This window comes from Engystomops pustulosus, chromosome 4, assembly GCF_040894005.1.
Source record: "Engystomops pustulosus chromosome 4, aEngPut4.maternal, whole genome shotgun sequence".
Taxonomy (NCBI): Eukaryota; Metazoa; Chordata; class Amphibia; order Anura; family Leptodactylidae; genus Engystomops; species Engystomops pustulosus.
The window spans coordinates 116,079,491-116,094,359 of NC_092414.1; the positions used below are offsets into that span (position 1 = coordinate 116,079,491).

At 41.2% G+C, this 14,869-nt stretch overlaps 1 protein-coding gene across 1 annotated transcript in view; it reads left to right on the forward strand.

The window, feature by feature from the left end:
- LAMB4 (laminin subunit beta 4) overlaps positions 1-14,869 on the forward strand; it is a 108,069-nt gene that overhangs the window by 12,349 nt on the left and 80,851 nt on the right. Inside the window, exons 7-11 of the mRNA XM_072147131.1 lie at positions 8,636-8,699; positions 10,815-11,029; positions 12,098-12,218; positions 14,067-14,255; positions 14,645-14,824. Coding sequence (XP_072003232.1) covers positions 8,636-8,699; positions 10,815-11,029; positions 12,098-12,218; positions 14,067-14,255; positions 14,645-14,824 — 769 coding nt within the window. The remainder of the gene's footprint in view (positions 1-8,635; positions 8,700-10,814; positions 11,030-12,097; positions 12,219-14,066; positions 14,256-14,644; positions 14,825-14,869) is intronic.

Below are 14,869 nucleotides of genomic sequence, written 5' to 3' on the forward strand. Positions count from 1 at the left end.
GGAGATGTATATAGTGATTGCTGGGGGAGCTGTATATAGTGATTGATGGTGGAGCTGTATACAGTGATTTCTGGGGGAGCTGTATATAGTGATTGCTGGGTTAGCTGTATACAGTGATTGCTGGGGGAGCTGTATACAGTGATTGCTTGGGGAGCTGTATACAGTCATTGCTGGGGGGGGGTTGTATACAGTGATTGCTGTATGAGTGTCTGCATACATTGGTGCTGCGGAGAGGAGCAGGGGATGAGCTCACCCCCTGCTCCTCTCCATAGGCATATACAGCGCACGGCGCCGTATCACGTGCAAAGATAGGACATGTCCTATCTTTCTATGGGCTATGGAGCGGTACAGTGCCGCACATGTGCTGCACCATACCACTCCCGTACAGGGTCGTGAGCCCATAGAAGTGTATGGGGTCGGTATATAGTTTTTACAGGGGGACTGTATATAGTTAAAATAGGGAGGGTGTATATAGTTATTTTAGGGGGCTGTATATAGTGATTGCTGGGGGAGCTGTATATAGTGATTGCTGGGGAGAAGTATACAGAAGTAGACAGACCTGAGAAAGCACATACCGCGCAAAACAGTCCGTCATTTGTTGCGTGCCCGGCTCCTCTCTTGTGTATCCTGCTGGCTGCATTCAAGACTGTATATTTTCGGTGAGTGACCTGCTTTTTCTTGTCTTCTTTTTTGGAAAAGTATACAGTGATTGCTGGGGGAGCTGTATACAGTGATTGCTGGGGGAGCTGTATACAGTGATTGCTGGGGGAGCTGTATACAGTGGTTGCTGGGGGAGCTGTATATAGTGATTGCTGGGGGAGCTGTAAACAGTGAATTCTGCGGGAGCTGTATACAGTGATTACTAAAGGAGCTGTATATAGTGATTGTTGGTGGAGCTGTATATAGTGATTGCTTGGGGAGATGTATATAGTGATTGCTGGGGGAGCTGTATATAGTGATTGATGATGGAGCTGTATACAGTGATTTCTGGGGGAGCTGTATATAGTGATTGCTGGGTTAGCTGTATAAAGTGATTGCCGGGGGAGCTGTATATTGTGATTGCTGGGGGAGATGTATATAGTGATTGCTGGGGGAGCTGTATGTAGTGATTGATGGTGGAGCTGTATACAGTGATTTCTGGGGGAGCTGTATATAGTGATTGCTGGGTTAGCTGTATACAGCGATTGCTGGGGGAGCTGTATATAGTGATTGCTGGGAGAGCTGTATACAGTGATTGCTGGGGGAGCTGTATATTGTGATTGCTGGGGGAGCTGTATACAGTGATTGCTGTATGAGTGTCTGCATACATTGGTGCTGCGGAGAGGAACAGGGGATGAGCTCACCCCCTGCCCCTCTCCATAGGCATATACAGCGCACGGCGCCGTATCACGTGCAAAAATAGGACATGTCCTATCTTTCTAAGGGCTATGGAGCGGTACGGTGCCGCACGTGTGCTGTACCATACCACTCCCGTACAGGGTCGTGAGCCCATAGAAGTGTATGGGGTCGGTATATAGTTTTTATAGGGGGACTGTATATAGTTATTATAGGGAGGGTGTATATAGTTATTTTTGGGGGCTTTATATAATGATTGCTGGGGGAGCTGTATATAGTGATTGCTGGGGAGAAGTATACAGAAGTAGACAGACCTGAGAAAGTGCGTACCGCGCGAAACAGTCCGTCATTTGTGGCGTGCCCAGCTCCTCTCTTGTGTATCCCGCTGGCTGCATTCAAGACTGTATATTTTCGGGGAGTGACCTGCTTTTTCTTGTCTTGTTTTTTGGAAAAGTATACAGTGATTGCTGGGGGAGCTGTATACAGTGATTGCTGGGGGAGCTGTATACAGTGAATGCTGGGGTAGCTATACACAGTGATTACTTAAGGAGCTGTATATAGTGATTGCTGGTGGAGCTGTATATAGTGATTGCTGGGGGAGCTGTACATAGTGATTGCTGGGGGAGCTGTATATAGTGATTGCTGGGGGAGCTGTAAATAGTGATTGCTGGGGGGCAGTATATAGTGATTGTTGGTGGAGCTGTATACAGTGATTGCTGGTGAGCTGTACATAGTGATTGCTGGGGGATCTGTATATAGTGATTACTGGGGGAGCTGTATACAGTGATTGCTGGGGGAGCTGTATATAGTGATTGCTGGGGGAGCTGTATACAGTGATTGCTGGGGGCAGTATATAGTGATTGTTGGGGGAGCTGTATACAGTGGTTGCTGGGGGCTGTATACAGTGGTTGCTGGGGGAGAAGTATACAGTGGTTGCTGGGGAAGAAGTATACAGTGATATCTGGGAGAGCTGTATACAGTGATTGCTGGGGGAGCTGTGTACAGTGATTGAAGGGGGTTGTATACAGTGATTGCTGGTGGAGCTGTATACAGTGATTGCTGGTGGAGCTGTATATAGTGGTTGCTGGGGGAGCTGTATATAGTGATTGCTGAGGGAGCAGTATAAAGTGATGTCTGGAGGCCGTATATAGTGATTTCTGGGGGAGCTGTATATAGTGATTGCTGGGTAAGTTGTATACAGTGATTGCTGGGGGAGCTGTATATAGTGATTGCTGGGGGAGCTGTATATAGTGTTTGCTTGTGGAGCTGTATATAGTGATTGCTGGTGGAGCTGTATATAGTGATTGCTGGGGGAGCTGTATATAGTGATTGCTGGGGGGCAGTATATAGTGATTGTTGGGGGAGCTGTATATAATGATTGCTGGGGGAGCTGTATATAGTGATTTCTGGGGGAGCTGTATACAACATTTTTGGGGGAGCTGTATATAGTGATTGCTGGGGAGCTGTATACAGTGATTGCTTGGGAGCTTTATACAGTGATTGCTGGGGGGTTGTATACAGTGATTGCTGGGGGAGCTGTATACAGTGATGCCAGGGGAGCTGTATATAGTAATTGCTGGGGGAGTTGTATATAGTGTTTGCTGCTGGAGCTGTATATAGTGATTGCTGGGGGAGCTGTAAATAGTGATGTCTGGAGGCTGTATATAGTGATTGCTGGGGGAGCTGTATATAGTGATTTCTGGGGGAGTTGTATACAGTGATTGCTGGGGGGCTGTATACAGTGATTGCTGGGGGAGCTGTATATACTGATTGCTGGTGGAGCTATATATAGTGATTGCTGGTGGAGCTGTATATAGTGATTGCTGGTGGAGCTGTATATAGTGATTGCTGGGGGAGCTGTATATAGTGATTGCTAGGGGGCAGTATATAGTGATTGTTGGGGGAGCTGTATATAGTGATTACTGGGGGAGCTGTATACAGTAATTGCTGTAGGAGCTATATACAGTGATTGCTGGGGGGTTGTATACAGTGACTGCTGGTGGAGCTGTATAGAGTGATGCTGGCGGAGCTGTATATAGTGATTGCTGGGGAGCTGTATATAGTGATTGCTGGTGGAGCTGTATATAGTGATTGCTGGGGGAGCTGTATATAGTGATGTCAGGATGCTGTATATAGTGATTGCTGGGGGAGATGTATATAGTGATTTCTGGGGGAGTTGTATACAGTGATTGCTGGGGGGCTGTATATAGTGATTGCTGGGGGAGCTGTATATAGTGATTGCTGGGGGAGCTGTATATAGTGATTGCTGGGGGAGCTGTATATAGTGATTGCTGGGGGAGCTGTATACATTGATTGCTGGGAGGCAGTATATAGTGATTGTTGGGGGAGCTGTTCATAGTGATTGCTGGGGGAGCTGTATATAGTGAATACTGGGGACTGGTATGTAGCGATTGCTGTTCCCCATATTTTGCGCCCAGGGGCCCCCACCAACCTTAATCCAGCCCTGACTATATAATACATACAGCGTGCTGCCATATACTATATAATACATACAGTGTGCTTCCATATAGTATATAATACATACAGCATGCTGCCATATAGCACATAATACATACAGCGTGTTGCCATATAGTACATAATACATACAGCATTCTGCCATATAGTATATAATACATATAACGTGCTGCCATATACCATACAATACATACAGCGTGCTGCCATATACCATATAATACACACAACGTGCCTCCATATACCATATAATACACACAACGTGCCGACATATACCATATAATACACACAGCGTGCTGCCATATACCATATACTACACACAGCGTGCCGTCATATACCACATAATACACACGGCGTGCCGCCATATACCATATAATACATACAGCGTTCCTCCATATACCATATAATACACACAGCGTGCCATCATATACCACATAATACACACAGCGTGCCGCCATATACCATATAATACATACAGCGTGCCGCCATGTACCATATAATACATACAGCGTGCCGCCATATACCATATAATACACACAGCGTGCCGCCATATACCATATAATATATACAGCGTGCCGCCCTGTACAATATAATACATACAGCGTGCCGCCATATACCATATAATACATACAGTGTTATATGGTTGCATGATGTATTGATTTTATATTATATGGCGGATTGTTGTATGTATTTTGTTCTTTGTAGTAGCTCGCTTAGTTTATTATACAGTACACGGTGGCACACTTTATGTATTTTGCATTGCTTTATTTTCGAATTAAACCAATATGATCGGGTCTGGTCCTGACACTCCTTGATATATTACATATAAGGAGTGGGGGGGGGGGCGTTTTTCTATAGCTCGCCTCAGGCAGCAGAAGGGCTAGGTAACCCCTGACTGTACTATGTGCAGTGTACCTGTGAAGTATGCAGGGAGCGCCAGATTAATGAATTGTGGTGCAAGTTCTGCATTAATCTGGCGCACCCTGAACTGCTCCGAGGTCGCCAACTTTTTTTTGGTGCACCTTTATCATAGAGAGTGTGTCGGACACTGCTTGATAAACGTGTTGCACAATCTGTTGCACAGGAATTTAATTGAAGAATTTCGTGTTGCATTGGGTATAGTGCAGCAGATGTGTTGCATGTGCCGCAAATGTGTTGCGGACACTTTATAAATACATTTTCAAGCGGTTTGCACTAAAAAGAATGTGCAAAATCAGACAGAAAACTGGTGCAGGGGCTGTAATAAATCTGGGCCAATTTGTTTTGACTGGGCTTAAAGAATAAATAAAGCATTTGAAGCAGTTTTTAATTTCAGAATAAATAATGATTACTACTTTACATTTCCTTTAATTATTATGTTAATGGGGTGATTCGTCTTTGTCGCTCAGCTATCAGTGGAGTAGAAAAGGTGATTTTCATAGACAGAGTAAATAATATAAAAAGACAAATGGGACATATTTCTTCAATTAAGTTTGCTATTATCATCTGCACTATTGATTTATGCAATATTGTAGAAAGCTTAGTTACTGATAAAGGGGGGTTGGGGGATTGGGTTTCTGTTCCGTTCCTCTAGGCTACAGTGGTTCTGTCCAGCCCCTTAGTCTGTGCTATTTACCATAAGCACCCACTCCAGTCCTTCATATATCACAGGAATAACATACAACCCTCGCAGATACTTATATACAAAAAGACTTTACTAACAACATACATGTGACAAAGTAACTACATAAAATACAATACAAAATACATAGAGACAAACCTTCTTCTCCTGACCCCTCCCGGACACCGTAATGTGTATGTATATACAATATATAGTTAACACTACAGAAGCTCCTGGATATATCCTGACGCATGAGTCACATCCAGTACCTGACCATATACATGTACATATAGAGACTCATGCACAACAGCATCTATATATCTACTCCAATACACGTGCAGGGCACAGATCCACGTGTGAATGGGATACGGCTATAGGTTATACATGTAGTTACACTAATATATACACACAGTGGCGTAACTAGGAATGAGTGGGCCCCATAGCAAACTTTTGGCTGGGGCCCCCCCCCCCCACCTTGCCGATGACCACGGCACCTTTTCCCATTCCCTGCCCTGCATCCCTTCCCTAATAAAAAATCCCCTAGGGCCTCCCTTAACTAATAAAAAATCCCCTAGGGCCTCCCTTAACTAATAACAAATCCCCTATGGCCTCCCTTCTCTAATAAAAAATCCCCTAGGGCCTCCCTTAACTAATAAAAAATCCCCTAGGGCCTCCCTTAACTAATAAAAAATCCCCTAGGGCCTCCCTTCTCTAATAAAAAATCCCCTAGGGCATCCCTTCCCTAATAAAAAATCCCCTAGGGTCTCCCTTAACTAATAAAAAACCCCCTAGGGCCTCCCTTAACTAATAAAAAATCCCCTATGGCCTCCCTTCTCTAATAAAAAATCCCCTAGGGCCTCCCTTAACTAATAAAAAATCCCCTAGGGCCTCCCTTCTCTAATAAAAAATCCCCTAGGGCCTCCCTTCTCTAATAAAAAATCCCCTAGGGCCTCCCTTCTCTAATAAAAAATCCCCTAGGGCCTCCCTTCTCTAATAAAAAATCCCCTAGGGCCTCCCTTAACTAATAAAAAATCCCCTAGGGCCTCCCTTCTCTAATAAAAAATCCCCTAGGGCCTCCCTTCTCTAATAAAAAATCCCCTAGGGCCTCCCTTCTCTAATAAAAAATCCCCTAGGGCCTCCCTTCTCTAATAAAAAATCCCCTAGGGCCTCCCTTAACTAATAAAAAATCCCCTAGGGCCTCCCTTCTCTAATAAAAAATCCCCTAGGGCCTCCCTTCTCTAATAAAAAATCCCCTAGGGCATCCCTTAACTAATAAAAAATCCCCTAGGGCCTCCCTTAACTAATAAAAAATCCCCTAGGGCCTCCCTTCTCTAATAAAAAATCCCCTAGGGCCTCCCTTAACTAATAAAAAATCCCCTAGGGCCTCCCTTCTCTAATAAAAAATCCCCTAGGGCCTCCCTTAACTAATAAAAAATCCCCTAGGGCCTCCCTTCTCTAATAAAAAATCCCCTAGGGCCTCCCTTAACTAATAAAAAATCCCCTAGGGCCTCCCTTAACTAATAAAAAAGCTTTCCCTATACAAATAATAAACATATACTTACCCACCGGTCGGTGATGTCTTCTTCCCTTTACCTTCACCTCACGGGAGAAAATGGCGGCTCGGCTCCTCCAGGTTGCACCGCGCGCCTCTGGTCACGTGACTGACGCGACCTGACGTCAGGTCGCGTCAGTCACGTGACATGGGCCGCGCGGTGCAACCTGAAGGAGAACAGGTGGGCGGATCGCCGACGCAGGACTGGTAAGTAGTGGGGCAGAAACAGGGGCGGGCGCAGGGAGGGACAGATACACAGGAGCGGGCGCAGGGACAGATACACAGGGGCGGGGAGGGGCCTTATCGTGCCGTATAGCAGGGCCCGGGCCCCGGGCCTCGGTCGGACCGGGTCGGTAACGGCGCTGCGCAGCAGACATCGGGATGTGCCGCCCCACGGGCCCCTGAAGCTCCCGGGCCCCGTAGCAACCGCTACGGCTGCTACGGCGGTAGTTCCGCCACTGTATACACACTCACTGTAAACACTTAGCTATGTATATATATGGTAAAACACATAACACCTGGAATATCTATAGGTACACGTATAAAGTCTACTATATTATAATAAGTACTATGTTATAATTACTCTTATAAAGTTATATACATACACAGAAAGCACACACAATATATGACCTGGTTCCTAAGGTAAGTGCTGTACGTCCGGGGAGGTCAGGAGCAAGAGACAAAAGAGACTCATTTCTGTTTTTACCATGCTTAAATATCCTTGTGTGTAATCCCTTCCCACCACCTATAACTCCACCCTAAGACCCTCTTAGGATAGACCCCAGTGTGTGCAGGGAATCTCACACCTGGTTCATGGTGGCTTCTTACTGTTCAAAGCCTTTTGATATGTTAATGACCCAATGGCTTCAGTACACACTGACATCTCACCCCAGAATATCAGTGCCTGCTATCAGTATATACTGAATCCATTTACACTATATGTAATATATATAATAATAGAGCAGAGGGTCCAGTTATGAATAATATCCCCTGTAACAGTTACTCAAAACTGTCTACAAAAACAGCAGCATTTCTTAAACGTTTTTGGTATTTCTGCTTGTCATACTAATAAAAGCCTTAGAAAAGAGCACACGTGGCCCAAAACAACAAGGGGCATCATCATACTGTACATAGCTTTGATTTGAGCGCAGAATCAACAGGAGAGTAAGTCGCAGGTTGGTGAAGCAGGAGCAGCTGAACAAATGCACAGGTTATAGCAAAAGTCACCAGAAAGAGTCTGGACACTGAACAGTTTTGATCAAATCCTGCTACCACCAGCATAATGCTGTACACTGAAGTACAGTGCATCTATGTGGATGCAGGAGATGTTTTCTGCTACTCTGGTGATGGTATTTTTCCTATTCAACTTCCCCTATCTAGGTGTACACCAGGTACACCAGGTAGGCTTTCATACCAATTAAAAAAGGGCACACCAAGGCAAAGAAATGTATTAGATCTTTTCACCTCTTTATGCCTCTAATATGGGTTTGTTTTGTGGACCTGTAAAATTAATGCCAAGATATGTTTTTTTCTTTTTTTTTTCATTACAACTGGACAATAATAGGTAAATGTTTATATTTTTTAAAGAACCTCTAAACAAATAGTAAAATATGAAAGATAACTAGATAACAACACAATGCCAAGGCCTCTACACAGCATACTATTTTGTCTTCTAGGTGGTTTTAAAGGCTCTAGATCCCAGTTTTGATATTGATGATCCATATGATCCTTACATACAAGGTATGGAAATGACATTATTATGGTACATTTTTGAAAAATAAAATATGTATAGTTTGTATTAAAGTAAATATTGTAAGCTATGTGGTACTTGCATTTGGATACTATTTTATATGGATCGTGCAAGTTCTTTAATGGGACATAAAGAGCTGCATTAGGTCAGCACTGTCCAAAGATATTTTCTTTGAGCACTTGATGGTGTACTGCTATTATATCAAATGTATACTGTGAAAGGGGGATAACTCCCTTCTGGGATAGTAATGTAGAATAGTGTGCTATTATTTAATAATAATTATTATAATTAATAATAATATTATAATGATGTGGTTTCTTTATAGCAACATTTTTGGAAAACCCTCAAATAAGTCAGGTTTTATTAAAATAATTAACAATAATAATCTTTATTTATACAACATCATCATATTCCACATGGGGCTTTACAAATCATAGGGGACCTATACACCTAAATAAAACATTACAGAGTACAAAGAGTCATATGGAACAATAGGAGTGAGGGCCATGCTCACAATAGCTTACATTCTATGAGGATGAGGGGGTGACACAAGAGGTATAAGAGCTTGTATAATGGTCCAGCCATTCTTTATAGGGGAATAAAATTATATAATAAATAAAGATGCTGCTGCCTGAACTAGCCATCAGCCGCTATCTTCTAAACAAAGTCCAAGGTCAATGGGACTACTGAGAATCCTGTAGCTTGGGATGAGTTAGTAAAGCAATGATTGAAAGTTCATGCATTGAGTGAGTGTGATAGCCTTGCTTAAAGGGGTTGTCCGAGTTCTGAAAAAAAACTAAAGGTGGCCCGGAGAGGGCTGCTTAATAAAATAAAGTCCTTCTTACCTTCCGGTGCCCTCCGCTATCCAGCGTTGCTGTCGCTCCGGTTCAGGCGCCATGTAAACAAACATGGCCGCCGGAGCAGCGCTGGACTCGACCCGACAACCTTCCGGCCCCAATACACAATGCTGTGAATAGGGACGGGTAGGCGTGGCCGACCACGGCCGGCCGGAAGCTGAGTCCAGCGCTGCTCTGGCGGCCATGTTTGTTTACATGGCGCCCAGACCGGAGCGACAGCAGCGCTGGATACCGGAGGGCACCGTAAGGTAAGTAGGAATTTATTTTTTTAAGCAGCCCTCTCCCGGCCACCTTTAGTTTTTTTTTTCAGAACTCTCGGACAACCCCTTTAAATAGATGGGTTTTAATAGCATGTTTTAAACTTGAGGTTAGGTATTAACCTAATATTCCAGGGAAGGACATTACAGAGAATTGGTGTGTCCCAGGAGAAGTCCTCGAGGCGTGAGTGAGAGGTTGGAATTAAGGTAGAAATTAATCTAAGATCACTGGTGGATCGAAAAGCACAGGTTGGGTGATAGATTGAGATGAGAGAAGAGAGGTAGGTGCAGCATTATGCAGAACTTTGTGGATAAGAGTTATTATTTTAAACTGTATTCCTAACTAGATGGGCAACCAATGCAGTGACTAGAGGCATCCGTGTAGAGTTTAGTCTGAAAGACGAGCCTGGCTGCTGCATTAAGGATAGATTAGAGTGGAGAGAGTTTAGTGAGTGGAAGACCAATTAGTAGGGAGTTACAGAAGTTTAGGTGAGAGTGAATCAGAACGACAATGAGCACAGAGTCCAGCACAACCCATAGACAGTGGGCCTGCTGACTTGAGATTATTGTGATCCCACAGACAGAGATGGAGAAGTCAGATTTGGGTCAGTTAATGGTGGAAAGGCAAGTAGTTCAGTTTCAAGAAAAGAGAGAACATGATGTTAGAGACAGAAGAAAGACAATAACTGATATTGTGAAGAAAGGCAGGGGGGATTTTACATGCAGAAGTAAAATGTTGGGTATCATCAGCATCAAATAAATAAATAAATAAAAACTTACTGACCTGTGTGGGGCTCAACCCCTCCCACCCATGGCTTTGTGTAATTCATTTTGCACATGACCAATGAGCCAATGCCCTGTTCCAGAGACCAGCAACTGGTTTATCAGTCATGTGCACAGAACTTTACTCATACTTTATGAATTCATTATTTTATGTTCTGTAAATATAACTATTTTTTAATTTGAGAAATTTTATTCTTTTTTTCTTAAGATTTAATAACCATAACAAACTTAAGAGTTAACTTTACAAAACTTCACACCTTTGGAGATACGTTAGGCAATGGATGGCAAAGTGAACCCGAAGAAAAATATTACTATGCTATATATGAAATGATTATAAGAGGAAACTGCTTTTGCAATGGTCATGCTAGCCAATGTGTCCCAATTGACACCACGAGGGGAGATGTTTTAAATGAACATGGAATGGTAAGATGGTATTTGTTACAATATATAAAGCATTTCATAATGTACAGTATGGGATTGTATGTAGTCTTTTGTGTAATCTTATATATTGCACTACATAGAAGACACGGAATAAATTAATAACTCTTCTGTCATACCTCAAAAAACATCAATGTTTTATTATATATGTTTTCATATCCATGTCCACACAATGGATTTTGCAGTGAAAAAGATTTTCCCCTTCTGGTTAAAAAAATACCTTTATTCAGGTTTTTGGGTTTAAGACAGGTCCTGGGCTGAAAATCAAAATTGAGAACATTATTTCCATAATTACTATGAAATCAAAGTAGTTGCAAATTGTTTTCAAAACCAGTTCTACAGTATTTCCTGAATTGGATGTTTTTAGAATACATTTTTTTTTCTGCAAAGAAAGCTTCAGTGGAGGACCATAACAAACTTTGTTGCATTTTATTTCAGTCTATGGTGTTTATTATTAATTATTAATGTAATATTAATGTGTATCAATAGTCAATTTCTTTTCATTATTTAATTCCTTATTAATTGAAGAGCCAGAAATAAATTATGATAAAAAAGGCTTACTTACTAAAAAGGTCTATTTACTAGGGGGAATTATTTTATCCAGAACTATGATGTCAAAAGAGAAACCCAACATAACTGTAGCTAGTGGTAGGCAGTATATTTGTTGCTGCAGGAGCTCACACTGATTGCGTTCAGTTGCGTTCAATCATTACTTGCTGTAGACAGTACAGAAGAGTTATAAAAGGTGACCCCTCCTTTTGGCACTGGCTTAATAAAGTGACCACAAAGTTGCACATACCGTCAAATGGTGTCACTGACACTTAAAGTGCAGCATGCAAAAAAAGCCCTCATCTAGTGTCACCAATATAAATATTAAAAAGTTGCAAATAAAATGGTAGCACAAAAATTTCAGCTAAAAACTATACATTTTAGGTACTAGATTCATAGATTAAATATTGAATGTTTTATGTAGATATTAAACATCTCTATGTAAGAGCAGAAATATATATATCTCTACCTCTGAAATACTTTAAAGTTTTTTACTTTTTCCAGGTCCATGGCAAATGTGTCTGTCAACATAATACTGATGGCCTAAACTGTGAAAAATGTAAAGAATTTTATAATGATGCACCATGGAGCCCAGCAGTTGGCTTTGAGGATAATGCCTGTAAAAGTAAGTACGTAATGCTACATTATGTTACTACGTGATCCGTTACCCCTCATGTAAAGTTGTAATATAACTTCTACATAATATATATATTTTTGCATTTATAGTTTACTTCTATAGCTGCATTTCAATATGTTATCTCTGATTTGTGATTATTTGATTTCTAACCATGGGGAACCTGTTAATTCAATTACTACGGTAAGTAAAATATCTGGAATGGCATAGATGACTTCTAAAGTTCTTATCTTAGAACTACATATATTCTGGAGATACACTTTTTATAATACTGCTATTTTGTAATAATGCATGAAAAATTAATGCTACAACAAAGCAAATGTGTGTCTATAGGAAACATGTATCAATTCTCAAGCCTGGATGGAATATTTAATACATATCTTTTACTAAATAGTCAACAATAACGGGCTAAAATACTATCCAAGAATAACAAAATCAGGTGCCAGAATTTTAACCTAAATATAATACCAACATACCATGACCACATAATACCACCACACCATGACCACTGCTATTAGTTAGTCAGTGAGTAGAATAATGTTCTGATAGAGGAAGAAAAAGGATCTAGTACCTCAGAGGTGACATGTCTTCTCCTTCGGGTCCAGAATTGGTTGTAGAATTTTCCGACAGCTCTCGGCAGCACATCTCATAACTGTACTCCTAAGAATATCACAGTTGCAGCATAATGTCACCTGTGCACACTATGCTGCTAAAGAATATAAATGACAAAACCATGTTGTGCCCCCTGCATATATCAAAAATTACATTGTTACCCCACAATTGTGCCCCACAATTAATTACATAATACATGGCTTCATAATTTTATAGTTGGCCCCATTTAATAAATTAATTTACCTATTTAATACCCGTTATAATTATTTTTATACAGTGCCCCTATTAAAGAATGTGTTCATAAATTAAACATACTGTCCCCCATGAATTTTAAATAATGGGCCCCCTTATGAATTTTATATACTGGGCTCCCAAGAGTTTACATAGTGCCCCCTCATAAATTTTTTATATATTGGCCCCCCTCATTAATTATATAAACTGCCCCCTTCATGAATTTTACATACTGCCCCTCTATGAACTTTATATGCTAGGCCCCCTCACAATCATGTACAATCATGTACTCACCTGTATTATCCTTTCTCCGGCCGCTAGTGCCAGTGTCAGCCCTGAGTGAGAGTGTGTGCTTTTCAATATTGTTCTCATAATGCACCTGTAACTTGCAGTACATTTCTCCATCTAGCCCATCCACATCCCACAGCAAAGCTAAACACCACTGGTCCTTAACCACTAAGAGCAAAGGAAAACTACCAATAGTGTCACTAGGTGTCTCCTAACACAGGCTCAGAGCAATGTAGACTCAGCTGATAAATATTACATGATGCGTTTCCTTAATGTGTAACAGATTAATTAGAGGTCCGTTAGAGTCAAAAAAACAAAGCCAGATTTATGAATTATGGTGCACGTTTTCCATTAATCTGGCAGGCTCTGCACTGCTCCTTCAGAGTGCACCAACTTTTTTATGGTGCACCTTTAACATTAACATTTAAATTGGTCTAAATGTCTGCGTATGGGCTGTGGGTGCATTAAAAAGGTAGGGACATGATATATTTTGGACTGTTTTGCAGTTCAATGACTTCCATTAAAGAAAAGCAAGCCATGTGCCGTCAGTGATTTGCAGGACACACCGTACAGTTTTATTAAAAAAAATGAGGTACCACATATAATTATGATTTAAGGCAACTGCAAAACTATGCTAAAATTCTATTTTGTAAACAAGTTCTATAATTGTATTCTGTTCATTAACAGAATATTTTATTTTATTTCTAGAATGCAATTGCAATGGACACTCTGATAGATGTTATTTTGATATGTTGGTATACCAAGCAAACAGTGGCACCAGCGGAGGGGTATGTGAAGACTGCCAACACAACACCAGAGGAAATCAGTGTGAACTGTGTAAACCATACTTCTATCATGACCCTCTCAAAGCTATTTCTGATCCCGATACTTGTGTCCGTAAGTTTTATTTGTATGTTTCCAAAGAGCTGGTGAGAACTGGTGTAGGATGATATAACAGTAGGGCATGTAAAAATAAAATTTCAGTTGTTTTCCTGTTTCTTTTAAAACTGAGAAAATGTATCCTTATAATGTTATAATAATACATAATATTTTGTGTTTCAATCTAATAAAACAATTCAGTCAAAATAATGTAGCATAGAGACTTAATGCATTCCATAGAAAATGATGAAATCCTCGTTCTTCAAAAAACATATAAGAAAATATTTTTTTGTATGATGTCCTATTTAGATACCTCTCCTTACTTCTACTGGCTGCAAACTCTTTTGTGGATATTTTATAGAAACTGTGATATTATACTTTTTCATTATTCTTCCCGCTGCTTCCAGCTTGCAACTGTGACCCCCAAGGTACACAAGGTAATGGATTATGTGAAGGTAAAACAGACCACAAACAGGGAATCATCGCTGGGACCTGCTTATGTAAAACAAACGTAGAAGGAATCCGCTGTGATCAATGTAAACCAGGCTACTTTGGATTGGATGCTGATGACCCTGTTGGATGTCAATGTACGTACCTGGGACAAAGAATCTAATTTACTAATTAATGGCTTT